The sequence below is a fragment of the Octopus bimaculoides genome, chromosome 7 (genome assembly GCF_001194135.2).
Source record: "Octopus bimaculoides isolate UCB-OBI-ISO-001 chromosome 7, ASM119413v2, whole genome shotgun sequence".
Classification (NCBI taxonomy): Eukaryota; Metazoa; Mollusca; class Cephalopoda; order Octopoda; family Octopodidae; genus Octopus; species Octopus bimaculoides.
Genome location: NC_068987.1, coordinates 88,163,669 through 88,180,977, shown reverse-complemented (window position 1 = coordinate 88,180,977; position 17,309 = coordinate 88,163,669). Strand labels below are relative to the sequence as shown.

General features: G+C 36.2%; 1 protein-coding gene across 1 annotated transcript in view; it reads right to left on the bottom strand.

Annotated features, from left to right (window-relative positions):
- Positions 1-17,309, bottom strand: part of LOC106884155 (AP-2 complex subunit alpha-2) — a gene marked incomplete at its 5' end in the record, with an annotated part of 47,803 nt that overhangs the window by 24,854 nt on the left and 5,640 nt on the right. Inside the window, 5 exons of the mRNA XM_052969456.1 lie at positions 1,304-1,547; positions 2,884-2,992; positions 9,271-9,372; positions 10,963-11,092; positions 13,170-13,363. Of these exons, the coding sequence (XP_052825416.1) occupies positions 1,304-1,547; positions 2,884-2,992; positions 9,271-9,372; positions 10,963-11,092; positions 13,170-13,363 (779 nt within the window). The remainder of the gene's footprint in view (positions 1-1,303; positions 1,548-2,883; positions 2,993-9,270; positions 9,373-10,962; positions 11,093-13,169; positions 13,364-17,309) is intronic.

The following is a 17,309-nucleotide window of genomic DNA, read 5'->3' as shown; positions in this document are numbered from 1 at the left end:
ATCTGCAACAAGGATTTTTTTTAATTATAAAAAAAATAAACGGAAAAAACAAAATACAGTTCTATATTTAAGAGACGAGGAATTATGTACATTATTTACATTGACGGATATTTGTCCTCATCTTGTTTGTTGTTAACACAACGTTTCGACTGATATACCCTCCAACCTACATCAGGTGTCTTGAGGAAATTTCAAACCTGGGTTCTCATTCCTAAGGTATTTTTTGATATTATTATTATTATTCAGGTCACTTCCAGGAATCGAACTTGGAATCTTGGGGTTAGTAGCCCACACTCTTAACCACTACCCTATATGTGCGTGGGCATATAATAATAATAATAATAACAACAAACAAGATGAGGACAAATATCCGTCAAATGTAAATAATGTAAATAATGCAAAAAAACAAAATGTTACGTACATTATTTAACAATTTTGACCTTGGCATAACAGCATGTGCTAACTTGTTGAAGAACAAAGGTTCAATAAAAAATGATATTACAAATAGATAATATTCCTCATCATCAAACATCTGTTTTCCACACTGGCATGGGTTGGATGGTTTGACAGGGGCTGGTAAGGGCCAGGAGCTGTACCAGGTTCCATTGTCTGTTTGGCATGCCAACCATTTTACAGAGATCACTAGGTGTTTTTTACATGGCACCAATGCTTTTTTTTTTTTTACATAACACCAGCACCAGTGCATTTCACAAGGCACGAGCACCAACAGGGTCACCAAGCAACTTGCAAGACAAAATTCCTCAGCTGGGAAGTGGTAAGTGGTGTTGAGGCAGGACGGTGGTGGTGGATTTGTATTAATTGAGAGATTAAATGTATAGAGGAACAGAAACATGTCTTGCTATAGAGTAGGTAGGTAGGAGCACTCCGTCGGTTACGACAACAAGGGTCCCAGCTGATATGATCAATGGAACACTTTGCTCGTGAATTTAACAAGCAAGTGGCTGAGCACTCCACAGACACGTGTACCCCTAACGTAGCTCTCAGGGAGATTTAGCATGACACAGAGTGTGACAAGGCTGGCCCCTTTGAAATACAGGTACAACTCATTTTGCCAGCTGAGTGGACTAGAGCAACGTGAAATAAAGTGTCTTGCTCAAGGACATAACGCGTCGCCAGGAATTGAACTCACAGCCTTACAATCGCAAGCCAAATGCCCTAACCACAAAGCCACGTGCCTTCACTATAAAGTCGATACTGCTATAGAGTAGATACATGGATGCCCTAGCTGAAAGAGAAAGGAGAGGAAGTTAGAGAGTAAGATAAAGAAGGGGAGATTTTTAATATGGATAAAAGCACAATATACCTGAGGTTGGTCTCTCTGTGCTGAAGAAACTGTCCAAGTTGGTTACAAGCTCTAACTAAAAGGTTAGGATCACTGTCCATGTGAATGATTAGATTTATCGCTTCAAACAATACTGCATTTTTGGCATTGGAATGCTGTGCCTTTTTAGATTTCGGTGCTTCTTGTGCTTTGTTGAGTATAGTTTCCAAGCATTCCGTGAGACGTGTGCGAACGGCTGGATCCTCTGCGGAGAGAAAATCTCTTACATTAGATGTCAGTGGCAAGAAGAAAAAAAAAGATATGCAAAACAAAGGAGTTATGCCTTGGGAGCAAAGAGAAATAAATAAACATTATCTTTTGTTTCAGTAATTAGACTACAGCCATGCTGGGGCACCGCCTTGAAGAATTTTAGTCAAATGAATCAACCCCAGTGCCTATTTTTGTAAACCTGGAGCTCATTCTATGAGTCTCTTTTGCTGAACTGCTAAGTTACAGGGACATAAACACACCAACACTGGCTGTCAAGGAGTAGGGATAAACACAAACACACATATCTGATGGGCTTCTTTCAGTCTCCACCTACCAAATCCACTCATAAGGCTTAAGTTGGCCAGAAGCTACAGTAGAAGGGTTAGGGTTAGGGTTATCAACTTCCAATCTATTTCCTTCCTACATCAAAGCAACGCATCATAACAAATGACATTAGGAAACCACACTCTCTCATGCTAAGAAATACTTTGATCTTTGGAAACTTCAAACCAGATTATCAGCAGAAATATATTCCCAGAGCCAACCAGCCTTGAACTCTTGTGTTATAATCACAAGAATTAGAATAAACAAAAGTAAGAGGGGCACCTTTTCTACATGATTTCTCACTAAATTCACTGCCAACCATGACATAATTATCTATTTCATAATAAATAAAATCTTACACAAGAAATAGATATTGATATCCTTGTCTAAGGTTAACTTTTGAAAAATTAAGAGATTATTTTTTTTTACATTGAAGTCTGATCTTAAATTAGGTGATAAAAAAAACATCAAATTAAGTGAAATATAATTTACATTATGAACTTTTCATATTTCTCACCTATTTTACCTGTAGCATGAATGAGATGTTATTTTTAATTTTTACAGTTTTATAGGTGCAAATATGGCATCCTTCCTTAATGCCAACTCCAATGTCATACCAAAGCATACAATGGAGCCTGCTACAGCCCTCAGCTCCTGTCAAAACGTCCAACCCAGCAAGGAAAACATGTACTAAACAATGATGATGATAAATACATGAAAACCATTTTTCTAAAGCATTTTACCAGGAAGGGATGGCAATACCCATGACCTATACAGAGTCTCTAAGATTGCTAAAAGGGAGAGAAGAAGCTTTCCTCAAACTGGAGATTCACCCCAAATACTCGTAATAGACGGATCCAAAGTGCCAAATGACAGTTAAACTAGGCAATAGATTACTACCTCCCACCTTGCAGTGACTCCTTGATTAAAGACTAACTCTGAACACTTGGGATGTAAGAGACATCAAAGCAAAACAAATCAAGATTTAGTAGTGAGGAATTGGTTACCTGGAGGAGGATAATTCTGTAGCAGCCTTAGCAACTTCACTGATAACCAAGGTGCAGGAACAAAATAGTAAGTGTAATCCTGAAGGTCAGTGTATGATGAAGTAACAATCTGTAATGATAAAAACACCAAAGCATTTGATACGGTTTGTCCATTAAAAGCAAATCAAAATTTTAAAAAAGGCAACAACACTGTAGCAGTGATTCAAAACCAAATCCCTGGATACATCGTCAGAGATCACAAAACAAACCATCATAATTGCATGTGATTGGTCTATTAACCAGCCAATCAATGTAAAACAATGGCATGGACAGGTTTTCTCAAACATTCTAGAATTTGACTTCCAGTTCCCTATAAAAACCATTCGGTGAGCATTTTTACCAGCCATATGAGACAGGATGATGTCTTGAAGCTACAAGACCAGATATGATTATAGGGGACAAAAAAAGTGTGAAATCATAGACTCCATAAAATCATATGATAAAAGATTGGAATTGGAAAAAAAATTGAGAAATACCAGGACCTAGCCAGCAACATGAAGAGGGTCTGTGGAAGACCATGGCAACACTTATTCCTGTGGTAATTGGTGCACTTGGCACAATACAGAACTGCAACCAAAGAGGCTGAGAAATACTGGAATTGAGACTTGCAATGTCAACCTGCAGAAAAATGCAATCCTTTATTCTGCAAGAATCTTAAAAGATTCTTCAGGTTTGAGGAGACTTGTTGTCACCAAACTTCAAGACAATATCCCTGCAAACTAACACAGCATAGGATGATGATGATGATGATGATGATCTTTACTATTTGGTTTTTATTTAGAAACCTTTCTGATAATCTAACATTCTTATTGATGTGGCAGAAAATGGAAGCAAAAGGATTTTAGAGTACCCCATGACAATTAAAACAATAAACAAAATAACAATATTATTTTAATAATATTTTTGTAAATTTTCACTGAGGAAATTTTCACTAAATATTTGTCTACATAAATTAACAATTTCAGAGTTAGTTATCAAAGATTAAACAAGCGTGAAATTCCCAAATGTCTTGAATATTTCTTTTTCAAATTTCAAACCTCGAAGCAAATATGCTTCAACGACATTATCCAGAAAAATCAATAAACTAACTTGAAACAAAATTAAGCATATCAAATTACAATAATAATAATAATAATAATAATAATAATAATAATAAAATAACGAGAGAATTTTAAGAATCTTACATTTTCTGAGGCTACAAATAGCATAGAGAACAGAATAATTTTAACAAATCTAATAATGAAGATTTTAGTTAGAAAGCCTTCTTTAAATAGAAACAATTAATTGATCTGAAGAAAGAGAGTTTGTTTGTTAGTTAACTAATCTTCCAGAAAGTAAACTGGAACAGAGGAATGAATAAACATTACAAAGTTAGTTAGTTATGGAACGAAATGGCAAAGGAGAATGGTTAAAAAAAAAATGGGAACAACCTCAGGAAAACAAAAACAAGAAAATTCAACCATTGCAAGAATTAATTCCAAGATAGATTGCACGATTGCTTTATGTTAAACTGGAAAAAAACAGAGGAATTGAAGGTAAAGATAATGGAAGCAAAGCAAAACTTGTATAAAAACAAATAGAAAAAAAATCTAATCATTTGTTCTAATATTGAAAGAGAGGAATGTTTTAAGATACCAAATGAATTTATATCCAAAGAAGAATTTAATCTGATACAGTCAATTAGTGTTCAATCTAATTCTCATTATTTCTCTCACCCTTCCCCCTCTCTTTCTCTCTTACACACACACACACACACAGACGCAAAAGTTGTCAAGCAGTGTTGAGAGGACAGACACAAATACACACACACACACAATGGGCTTCAACACAGTTTCTGTTTACCAAATTCACTCACAAGGCATTGGTCGGCACAGAGTTATTGTAGAAGACACTTGCTTCCCTGCTATGTAATCTTAGGTTTAGTCCCACTGTGTGGTATCTTGGGCAAGTGTCTTCTACTATAGCTTCAGAATGACCAAAGCCTTGTGAGTGGATTTGTTAAACAGGAATTATGTGGAAGCCCATCATGTATCTATGCATATATATGAGGGGGTGCTGAAAAGTTCCAGGCTTTAAGGGTGTTGCGAAAGGCCTGGTTGGTGGCCCAACCTTCCAAGTTCTTTTACAGGGTCTAGAATAACTGAAGGACCACTGCAACAAGTATGTGAATCTGAGAGGGGAATATCATCATCATCATCATCATCATCGTTTAACGTCTGCTTTCCATGCTAGCATGGGTTGGACGATTTGACTGAGGACTGGTGAAACCGGATGGCAACAACAGGCTCCAGTCTGATTTGGCAGAGTTTCTACAGCTGGATGCCCTTCCTAACGCCAACCACTCAGAGAGTGTAGTGGGTGCTTTTACGTGTCACCCGCACAGTGAATAAAATCATAATTTACTGATCCTCACATATTTTCTTATATCCAAAGCCAGGAACTTTTCAGCAGTCCCCAGTGTGTGTGTGTATGTGTGTGTGTGTATTGTTGCTGTTACATTAAATTGTCATATGTTCAAATTTGCCCTAATGCGTGTTTTTCAATATCTATTTTTACTTGCGATAGCTGGGCCTATCGTATCTCCAGCTGCTTCAGACACCAAAATATTAAAAATTGTCAAAGTGTAGTACAATGGTTTTGCTATGGAATGGTGAAACTATTTTTTTCATTTTCTGAAAAAGCAACATTTTAGACTTACGACACCTTTTGCATAATAGCAACGATATACATAAATATATATCAAAAGGATGTTTTATAATACTATTCCACATATACAAAAACAGCCATACCAACAATCCAACATACCTCCATCATCAGCTGCCCCGCAGATATCATTATGGTTTCGACACCTGGACAGTACCATTCAATCCAGCGGTGTCAACAGCACTAAAATAAGTGTTGTTTGGGAATGTGTGTGTGTGTGTGTGTGTGTGTGTGTGTTAGGATGTAAGTCTGTGTAGACATCACATGATGGCTTTAAATGAGCATCATTGTCATACAAATAAAGGTGGTCTTCTATGAGAAATGTGTCTGGCCATGAGGGAATAATCACCTTGTTTGGAAACAAAAATTTGTCTCAACAAATTCTATCTGACCCATACAAGCATGGAAAAGAGGACATTAAATGATGAGGATAAAGTCGGTGGATATGAATTGCAGACAGGTAAGCAGCAGACCAGACTAATCACTTCTTTGTTCCTAAGTTCAAACTTCTGAAATACTTCCGATCTCCAGAAAATGAAATGCTCGTTATACATTGCTAACATACATCAATTAACATGCACATACAGTCACTTGCTTCATAAGCATTGATTGGTCTGTTGTCAATTGTCTACTCAGAAGAAAATTAAAACAGAATGATGAAGCTGATGTGCAAAATTTACTCTATCAGAATAGACTGGCATTAACGAGATGTTGAAAATATCATATAACACAGGAAGGAATTTTTCTTGAGCATCTAAACTTTAAAATGCTGTCTTAACCATAAGTAGATTAAGTGTACTAGACGAACATAATATATGTTTGGTCAAAAATAGGTCATCATAGAAAGTTCTGTGTGAGCACGAGGAGAGAAAGAGAGAGAGAGAGAAAGAAAGAAACACAGACAGACGCAGAGAAAAAAGAGGAGGGAGAATAAAATTAGCTAAGAAAAACTATATTATTTTATGAGGTGCAATACTCAGAAGATTAAATGTTGAAAAAACCTATTAGATTTATACTTAGGAAAATTGAACAACTAAATGAAATTGGCCAAATGAAATAAGAAAATATAAAGCATATGAAAACAAACAAATAATGAAGAAGAAGAAGAAAAAGAAAAGGAAACTGCTGAAGACATTGTGTTCTTTTGATATATCTTTGCATTGAAATATTAAATAAATAGGTTATTTATAGAGAAAAGAAAAACAGGAAAATGATGGTTTAATATTGAAGATGAAGTTTATATCATTTAATAATGTATATTAGAAGACAATAAAGGAGACTGAGCGAAGCAGGAAGAATAACAAAACTACATCGACTTTATTATGGTTGTGAGCTGACTAATGCCTTGTCAGGGAATCTGGGAAAGGGAAACTGTGTAGAAGCCTATCATGTGCGTGTGTGTGTGTGTGTGCACGTGTTTGTTGCCTATCACCACTTGACAACTGTTGTTGGTTTGTTTATGTTCCACATAGCTTTATAGTTTCGCAAAAGAGACCAATAAGTACAGGACTTAAAAAGTTACAAATAAGTCCTGGGGTTGATTTGTTCAACTGAAACCCTTCAAGGTAGTACCCTAGCATAGGCACTGACCAATGACTGATACATATCACACACACACACACACACACACATGAAAGCTGAAAGAAGGATTAGCAAACATTTTCCCACCCACCCCCTGGTAATGAAGCTATTTTTCTTAACTTCGTTACACACTAATGGAATTGGAATGGTATTAGTATTTCCTTTGCAGCAAAGCATAGCAACATAATAATAATATGCCAGTAGATATTAAAGCTAATGTACCTCGTAATAAAAACTATAATAATGCCAAAATGAAAATTAAGCAACAGAAATGTAAATAAATAAATGAATTCTGGAGCATTGCTAAGGTTGAGCAGATAGAAAAAAAGAGAAGCCATAGGAATTTTATGAAAGAAGACATTGTACCGACAACGCCAGTTGACTTGGAATATTATCTATTTGAGAAACCTTTTGGTAAAGCTTTAATGAAACCTAAAAGTCATTTAGCAGCAGGTAATAAAAGTGTGATTCTGTGATAAACTTGAGAAATTATAAGGTGTGTCTGTGTATCATTTATCATTTACTTGTTTCAATCAGAAGATGGCAGCCATACTGGAGCACTGCTTTCAAGAATTATTTCAGTCAAATGGATCGACCCCAGAACTTATTATTTTTCTTTTAAAGCCTGGTACTCATTCCATCGGTCTCTTTTGCCGAACTGCTAAGTTATGTGGATTTAAACACACAAACACCAGTTGTCAAGCGATGATGGAGGAGAAATGCAGACACAAACATACACACACACATATACATATGACAGGCTTCATTCAGTTACTGTTTACCAAATTCACTCACAAGACTTTGGTCAGCTTGATGCTATAGTAGGAAACATTTACCTAAGGTGCTATGCAATGGGACTGAACCCAGAACCCTGCAGTTAGGAAGCAAGCTTCTCACCACACAGCAATGCCTTATATATATATATATTCTTTCATTTGTTTGTCATTTGACTATGGCCATGCTGGAGCACTGCTTTTAGTCAAACAAATCGACACTAGGATTTATTCTTTGTCAGCCTAGTACTTATTCTATCGGTCTCTTTTGCTGAACCACTAAGTTGTGGAGACATAAACACACCAACATCAGCAGTCAAGCGATGGTGGCAGGGACAAACACAGGCACAAACATACACACACACCCACACAAATATACAATGAGCTTCTTTCACAAGGCCTTGGTTGGCCCGAGGCTATAGTACAAGACACTTGCCCAAGGTGCCACGCAGTGGGACTGAACCCAGGACCATGTGGTTGGGAAGCAAGCTACTTACCACACAGCCACTCAAACTTCTATCATCTAGAATTATTATTGGAAAACAGAATTAGAGAGAAAGGAATGGAATATAAGTAGAGTATGAAGAAAATAATTCATTTCTATTTTTGGAACAAGGCCACTAGTTTTAAGGGTAACTTGTAATTATTTTATGGACCCCACAAAAGAAGGGTGAAAGGCAAAGTCAATGGCAACAAACTTTGAACTTAGCAGCACTTCTTTTGGTTTTTTTACATTCTAAGTTTTTATCCAATGCACAAATGGTTATGCCAGGTTGCTGCCTTTAAAGTCTGAAGAGATATTGGTTCCAAATTTTGGTACAAAGCCAGCAGAGTAGGACGAGGAGGAGTGTTGATTACACTGACACCAATACATGACTGGTACATATTTTATCAAAATTGAGAAGATAAAAGGTGAAGCTGACTGTGGCAGAATTTGAACTCAGAATGTAAAGAACTGGAGGAAATGCCACTAAACTTTCATCCAATGTGTGAACAATTCTGCCAGCTCAGAGTTCTTAGAGTCTGAATAAATAATAGCATGTAATTACAGCCAATACATCCCTAACTGTTGACCTTTCAGTATGAAGCAACGTACTTAAATGCATTGAAAACAGAAATATATTTTTGCCAAATTGGTATCCCTTTCACAGAAAATTACTCACCAGGAATTTATAGTGAAGCAGCATCCTTCCTTTAGCTTGTCTGTCAGTCAAGCAAATAATTATATCTTTCACTGCTAACTGCTATTGTATGAAACAGACAAAAAGTAAGAAGGAAAAGAGTAACTCACTCTGCTCAACCGAGATACAGCCAATGACACACAGCCTTTGTATTCCTCAGGATTCTTTCTCACAAGAGCTTCAATAAGACTTGCAGCAGAGGTGACAACACCCTAAAAATAAATTGCAAACATGAACATTCAATAAATGATATTATAAATATTATTAACAGAAAACTTAAGATTATAAATTAAATCATAATTTGTTATACCCATACACACACACACACAAAGTAGACAGTTGGATTTGGAGAATCAAGCAGACCTCACAGTAAGCATTCCAGCCAAGGAACTGGCTATCAGGTCACACAGTAATTAATTTACTAAGTAATTTAATGTGATTATGTATCTGAAAATCTTGGATACATGCATAGTAATATTTCCACGGGAAATATGTAACAGACACCACAATGGAAAAATATTGCTTTTCTTTGATGTATGTGCGCATGCGTGGTGTGTGTGTGTGTGTGTGTGTGTGTGCACGTGCGTGCGTGCGTGTAATTACTAAAGCTTATAGAAAAGTATATATTTTCTTTTAATAAAAAATTTATTACACCCTTCATAGCGTATACAATCCAATAACTTAAGGTTGGTGACATAAAAAATTTTAGTTTAAAATTTTGATGCTTGCATAACGAACTGCATGTAGTCTATCTTTATATTGTAAACTATTATTCAACCTTTTAAAACCTAATGCTACAAATAAGAACCATACAGGTCACGGTACATTGTTTCTACGTTATTTCTTCATTATTTTCGTTCCATACATGTCTTACTTTTTTTTAACATAATGCCCTTTCTCTCTATCAATAAATGCATTCCTGTTGCACCTCACTGTCTTACTTTCGTGTTTACTAAGTCATTCTTTGGTTGCCCCCTACTTTGTGATCAAACTATTGAAAATCATTATGGTTGTTTTATCCATTGTCCTTTCTACCTGACTTTAGTAGAACACAGAATGTCAAATTGCAGTAACAGTAACAGATCTGATGGCATAAAAGGTGCACAGGTATATTATACTCACCCCAACATTTGCAATGCATATTCAGGTAAAAAAGTTTTTAGTGCATTAACCCTTTTGATATTAACCCAGCTGAAACTGGCTCTGGCTCTGTAGTACAAATGTCTTGTTTTCATAAGTTTTGAATTGAAATCTTCCACCAAACTTTAGTCACAATTTATGTTCCCAACACTAGCTGAATGATAACTAAGTTATTTTACTAAGTTCTTTGTTATATTTAAAATTAATTGAAAGAAATACAGAGCATCTCAAAATAAATACAGTAACGAAAGGGTTAAAGCATGTATTTTCCAGTTTAATAATAACATAAACCAACAAAATATTTTGAGGGGTAGCAATTATGTTCAACTGTCATCATATGAGCTGGATGGTCAAGTTATTACAATGGCCATTTACTGCATATCAGCGATAATTCTACTCAAAACATTTCAGTGACCACATAAGACCTAACTCTTTAGCATTTAAACTGACCATATCAGGCCCAAATATTCTATCTGTTTAACATCCAAACTGTCCAGATCCAGCTTCTCACACCAACCCTACTACGTAATTCTAAAAATAAACAATCACATCACAGAAACCTTGAAGATAATGCATGATTAATTCAAAACAGTATGAAATAAATGAGCTTTACATTTGACAGAGTAATCTAAATGCTGGACAGTAAAGTGAAGAATTATTACCATATGTTGGTCATTCAACAAGTGAATAACACGAGATGTCCATTCACCCATCTGGATCAAGTCAGGTGAAGTGCGCAATAAACGCAGCAATGTCAAGGCTGCACTTTGCTTTACAGAGTCAATAGTCTCCCTACAAAACAAAACAGAAAAATACATTTGTAAACAGATATTATTTCTATGAAAGACTCTCCATGAAGCAAGCAACAGAATGTAAGATCTAATTAATAATGGACTATTTGGAACATCACAAATAATTAGAAGAAGAATATCAGATCAAAGGAAGGAAATAAGAATAATTTCTGTCACACAAATTTGGTGGTGGTGTGGTGTGCAGGGTTATGTGAAGTCCTCACCAAAAAGAAAAAGGATTTGTTTAGATGTAACACAAAAAGGATACAAGAATGCTAGTTAAATATAGAATGTGAAACAGAATAACCTAAACTTTAATCAGCTAACCATCAATAAAGAATTTGGCAGAATCTCTTTGTGAAGATGATGGAGAAATTTAGTGTAGTTCTAACTTGGTTTCCAAAAATTGAAATAGTGTCCCAGGAAAAGAAGATGTGTGTGTGTGTATGTGTGTGTGTTGTTGAAGTTCAAGTTAGCTGTGATAGAGTAGATCTATGATCAGACCTCCAACCACACCTATCATGGTTTATTCTTATAACAAGTTTATATTTGGTGTAATTGACATAAGCAAGATAAAACCACTTTTCTACTTCTTCAACAACGCCCAACAAATATGAAAGGATGCTGGAATCAACATTATTTGGCTGACGCTGAATTCACCTTATAGTTTGGAGAAATCTGTTCACTGATATGTCTACAGAAAGTAGCATTACAAATATTGAAACAACTATATTTCCAGAAAAAGTATGAATTGAGCTGTTAAGAAAATGCTATCTTGCAGTTTAAAGTCACTATGTCACAGTGGATAGAAAATACTTTTGTAATTGAATTGCGATATTGAAATTTCCAATAATAAAAGTTTCAAATCATATTTTGATAAAAAGTATATTAAAACTGGAATTTAGAAGAATTTTCTAAGCAGTGAAGATTTTAATAATTGTTTTCTTTTAGTAATAGTTACATGCTCCAAACTTATTAAGAAGCAGTTTTCTTTACTAAAGATGTATCCAGCACAATATTATCCAATGGTATGATGGTATGAGGTGGTATTTTATGATGGTATGAGGTGAGATTTGAAGGAGAAGAAACAATCATATGACTTACAGATATGTGTGGAATTTAACAGGTTAGGAAAGTATCAAGCATTACGGGGGGGGGGGGGAATTTCTGTAGAACAATAAACTAATATAGAAAGAGGATCGATAAATTTATTTGGTTGGAATATGGAGCAAAATAAATGAACAACCTCAATTTTAGGGATAAATTCTACCAGCAGTTGAGAGAAACTTTATGAGGTTGGAAGAGGAGAAAGAAATGAAAATAATAATAATAATATTTGATGAAAACTGACTACAGTATTTGCCACCATATAAGATACATTTCTGCATAAGATACACCCCTGTTTTACAAGGATAAAAGCAAATTTAATAGGTTGCATCATACACTTACTGAAAGATAATCTGATGTAGTTTTGTAGGAGGAGACATGTGATTCTGTACATGCAAATACAATACTGTGACAGTGTACTGGTTAAATATACAAAACCATAGATCTGTCATAAATAAACTGTTATGGGAGTACTGTATTTCAGGTTCATTTTCTTTCAGATGAACCGTATGGCTGTTTGTATCAAGAGAATTGCCATACAGGATGTAACTGTGACATAGACATAGACACATAGACAGATAGACATAGACAAACAGACAGACATAGACAGACAGGCATAGACAGACATAGACAGAAAGACAGACATAGACAGAAAGACAGACATAGACAGAAAGACAGACATAGACAGAAAGACAGACATAGACAGAAAGACAGACATAGACAGAAAGACAGACATAGACAGAAAGACAGACATAGACAGAAAGACAGACATAGACAGAAAGACAGACATAGACAGAAAGACAGACATAGACAGAAAGACAGACATAGATACATAGACAGACAGACAGACAGACAGACAGACACAACAACACCTAATGATGAAGAAAGACTAAATTTGTTTGAAACGATGCTTGGTTAAAAAGAAAATCATCCATTTAAAGAGAGTTAAGAAAGAGTGGAAAATGACTGACCCGGATACGAGTAAACGTGGAATCTCCGTCCCCAAGTTTTCTGCCATTTCTCGGCTGCCAATATTGGCAACACACTGTAAAGCTAGGTTAACATGTACTGGGTTGCGGCTGTTAAGGTCATTCTTGATTGACTGAATGACCAATTTCATGAGGTCACTGCCAGCACTGATGAGCACTGTGATAAAGAGATAACCCTACAAACAAACAAAACAAACAAACATTAAATCACAATATTAAAAGAGAAAAAGAAAACAAAATCATTATATTTCATACAAATTTATTATTACGCACAATCATGCTAAAAATAGAACATACAATGAGGAAAGGTACTGTAAGATGATGATGATGATGACCTTAATCGTTAGCTGTTTTCATTGGCTGCCCTTCTAATTACCAACCACTTCACAGAGTTTATTGGATGTATTTTGTCATGGCACCAGCACTAGAGAGGCTGTCCTGATTAAAGACTAAAGAGTCATGAGAAAACTAAAGTACCCTCTCAATTTTACACTATATCATATGCTATATTGTGTGTGTGTATGTGTGTACCCTTGTCTTGACATCATGCGAAGGTTGTAAATGAGCATCATTGTTATACAAGCAGTGTTGTTTGTTTCCAGTCTTCCACGGAAAACATATCTATGGGAGAAGTATTGTTTTGCTTGGAAACAGATGAAAGCAGGTAACAGGAAGGGCATCTGATGGTAGAAAATCTGCCCCAACAAATTCCACTTCACCCATGTGAGCACAGAAAAGTGGATGTTAAAAGGATGATGCTGATGATGTGTGTGTGTGTGTGTACATGTATTTTGAGATGGTCATTCTGTATAATAGCAAAAGACAAAGAAAAAAAACACTGGTTCTGGTTCACTTCTGTTTCATAATCAACTGATTGATTAGTTACGTAAAGCCTTTTGTCATGTTAATGTGACCTTTCACCGACCTCCTGCGCTCTCTCTATGCAAGCTCTGTAAAATGCAACCGTTTCCTTTCGTGCTTCATTTTGATGTGTGTTTGAATATGCAGATACGTGTTTCTCTATGCAATTTTGGCTGAGGTGCCATACATACCTCTGTATATGGCAGTGAGTATTTATGTATGCATGTGCAAGTGTGTGTGCATGTTTCTGTCACAGTTTTCATTTTCATTATGCACACATGTACATGTATGTGCATATATATGCATCTCAATGTGTGTGTGTGTGTGTTATTTTGGCTTTAGTTATCTGTTTCATTGCCATCTCTTTCCCTTATCAGTTCATTCATATAACTAGCCTGTCCGATCATGTTGCCAGTCAGTCTACCATCCATTCAGTTCATTAGATGTGTGTTTTACACACACACAAGCGCATGCACGCATGCACACACACCCCCACACACACACGTATACAACACAAATTAGTCAATTAAATTGTATTATACCATATACTGTTGTGCAATACACTATAGTGCACTACCTGCTGCATTGTGTGGTCAGATCTCTCTATCATTTCCGTTGTCTTTATCCTTGTATTATGGTAAAATGGTTTTGGGGAATGGGTGGTTGTTTTTCCATTCATATTTTGTTAAGGGACTGGGTGTGGCTGGTTTTTGCTTCTAGTATGTGTATTGCCTCTGTATCTTGTGTATGTGTTTACGTAGATATAGTCATACCCAGTGAAGGTGCATGGCTTAGTGATTACGGTACTCAGCTCATGATTGTAAGGTTGTGAGTTCAATTATTGGTGGTGCATTGTGTCCTTGAGCAAGGCACTTTACTTTACATTGTTCCAGACCACTCAGCTGGCAAAAATGAGTTGTACCTGTAATTCAAAGGGCCAATCTTGTCACATTGTATGTCATGCTGAATCTCCCTGAGTAGTGTGTGGGTAGGTGGGTTGGGGGGTGCCCAGCCACTTGCACATTAATTTCACGAGCAGACTGTTCTGTTGGTCAGATCAACTGGAACACTCTCCGTCGTAATCAATGGAGTGCCAGTAAAGACACACACACACACACACACAAGTAAATGTACATATTTCTTCTCAAGCCCTAGGACTCATAAAACTGGTTTACCTGATTCCCATTGTGTATAAGTGACCTCATTCTCCCTGAACAGAATACTTGTTCATTATGGGGTTCAAGGCCAGCAATTTTGAGAGGAGGGACACTGACTCCCAGTACTTGACTGGTACTTTATTTTGTCAACCCCAAAAAGGTGTAAAAGGTAATGTTGACTTTGGCAGGATTTGAACTCAGAATGTAAAGAGCCCAAAGAAATACTACTAAGCACTTTGTTGGATGAGTTAACAACTGTGCCAGCGTGCCACCTACAGAAAAGTACATGGCATGCTACATGTCTTAGACTGAAAAAGACTAAAAACTTGCCAAAATGTAAAGTCAATATTTGTACAACAGAGTTATTGTAGCAAAACATCAGTAAAATTGATCATATACTTTAGAATAATAATTTGAAGTAGTTCATTTAAAATGCTAGACATTTTTTAGTAATATTCCAACAGCAATTCTGCAATATTTGTTTTGTGTTACATAGATGTGATATATTGGAAGAGACAAATGTGATGTATATGAAAGGGTTCTATTAATTAATTTAAGCGGTCTGATAAAAAGTCAGTCAACTAGATTCAAGTTCTATAAATGTATCAGACAGGAAAAGAAGTAATCAGGAGAAACGTTAAAAGACCAGAGTTATTATGCAGAGCAGGGAGGTGGAAAGACAGAGAGATGAGAGGGGCATCATAAGAAAAAAAAAACAGGCAAAAAACAAGACATCTGAGAGAAGAAGTAAGAGGGAGCAGTGATGGTAAAGGTCTGTATTCAATTAATATTAGTTGCTGGTAGGGACACCATATTTGACAACCATAATGTAGTACAGCAGAGGTCAACGCCCCCACCCCCCACCCCCTGCCGGAGCCTCGTGGAGCTTTAGGTGTTTTCACTCAATAAACACTCACAACACCCGGTCTGAGAATCGAAACAGCAATCCTATGACGCCGAGTCTGCTGCCCTAACCACTGGGTCATTGCGCCTCCACCTTATTGTAGTATCAAGTAGCTAATATGTGTCCCTACTAGCAAGAAATATGTAAATTGATCTATCCAGAAGTATTGCATTGATAAACTTAGTGGATATTTGGTAGCAATATGTTCATGGATGGTTGATGGGTTGGATGTGATGCTGAAGAAAGAGCAATAACTCTTGAAATATGCATATACACCCATTGCTTGTTTTTCTATCTTCAATTCACACTGTATACATAGATGTATTCATATAGAAAACATTGTAACTTGCAGTGCTGGCCCAAAATTCTACAGACTATCTGTAGAGATAACTTAAAAGTTACTCAATGTTGTACACAATAAGCCACCTTGGGACAACTTTTGAATTAAAATCACTCATTTGAAGGTATTTGTATTGATATTAACCCATTTAGTCCCACTGTCCTATAAATAGGACACTAAATAAAAACATCAAATAAGCTATATCACATTGTCTCAATGTCCTATTTATAGGATGCCTAGTATTTCCATTTCTATTTGAAGCAAAGGAGTTTTAATAATTATGTTTTTCATTTTAACCTATTTTCAATCACCTGTCAAAAATTTAAAAGTAATATTCAGAAATTTAAGTACTCTGGGACTTAATGGGTTAATATTTTCTATCATAAGTTGGTTTCAATTCCTTTCCTATTACCTTTTACTTGTTTCAATCACTGAACTGTGGCCATGCTGGGGCACCACCTTCAACGGTTTTAGTCACATAGATCAACCCTGGAAGTATTTTCTAAGTTTCATATTGAATTTATCACCAACACAAGTTTTCAAGCAGTTGGGGGGGGGGGACAAACATAGACAAACAGACAGACACACATACACACACACACACACGCACATACACACACAACAACCTTTCACAGTTTCTGTCTACCAAATTCACTCACAAAGCACTGACTGGTCCAGGGCTACAATAGAAGACACTTGCTCAAAATGTCACACAGCAGGACTGAACCTGAAACCATGTGGCAGCACAGCAAGCTCCTTAACCACACAACCACCATACCAGCCTTGTTGGAGTAATTTCGTTTCTTTAGTGTTAGAAGTGCCTTTCAGGAAACGAATGCCATTGTACTCCTTCTTTCTGC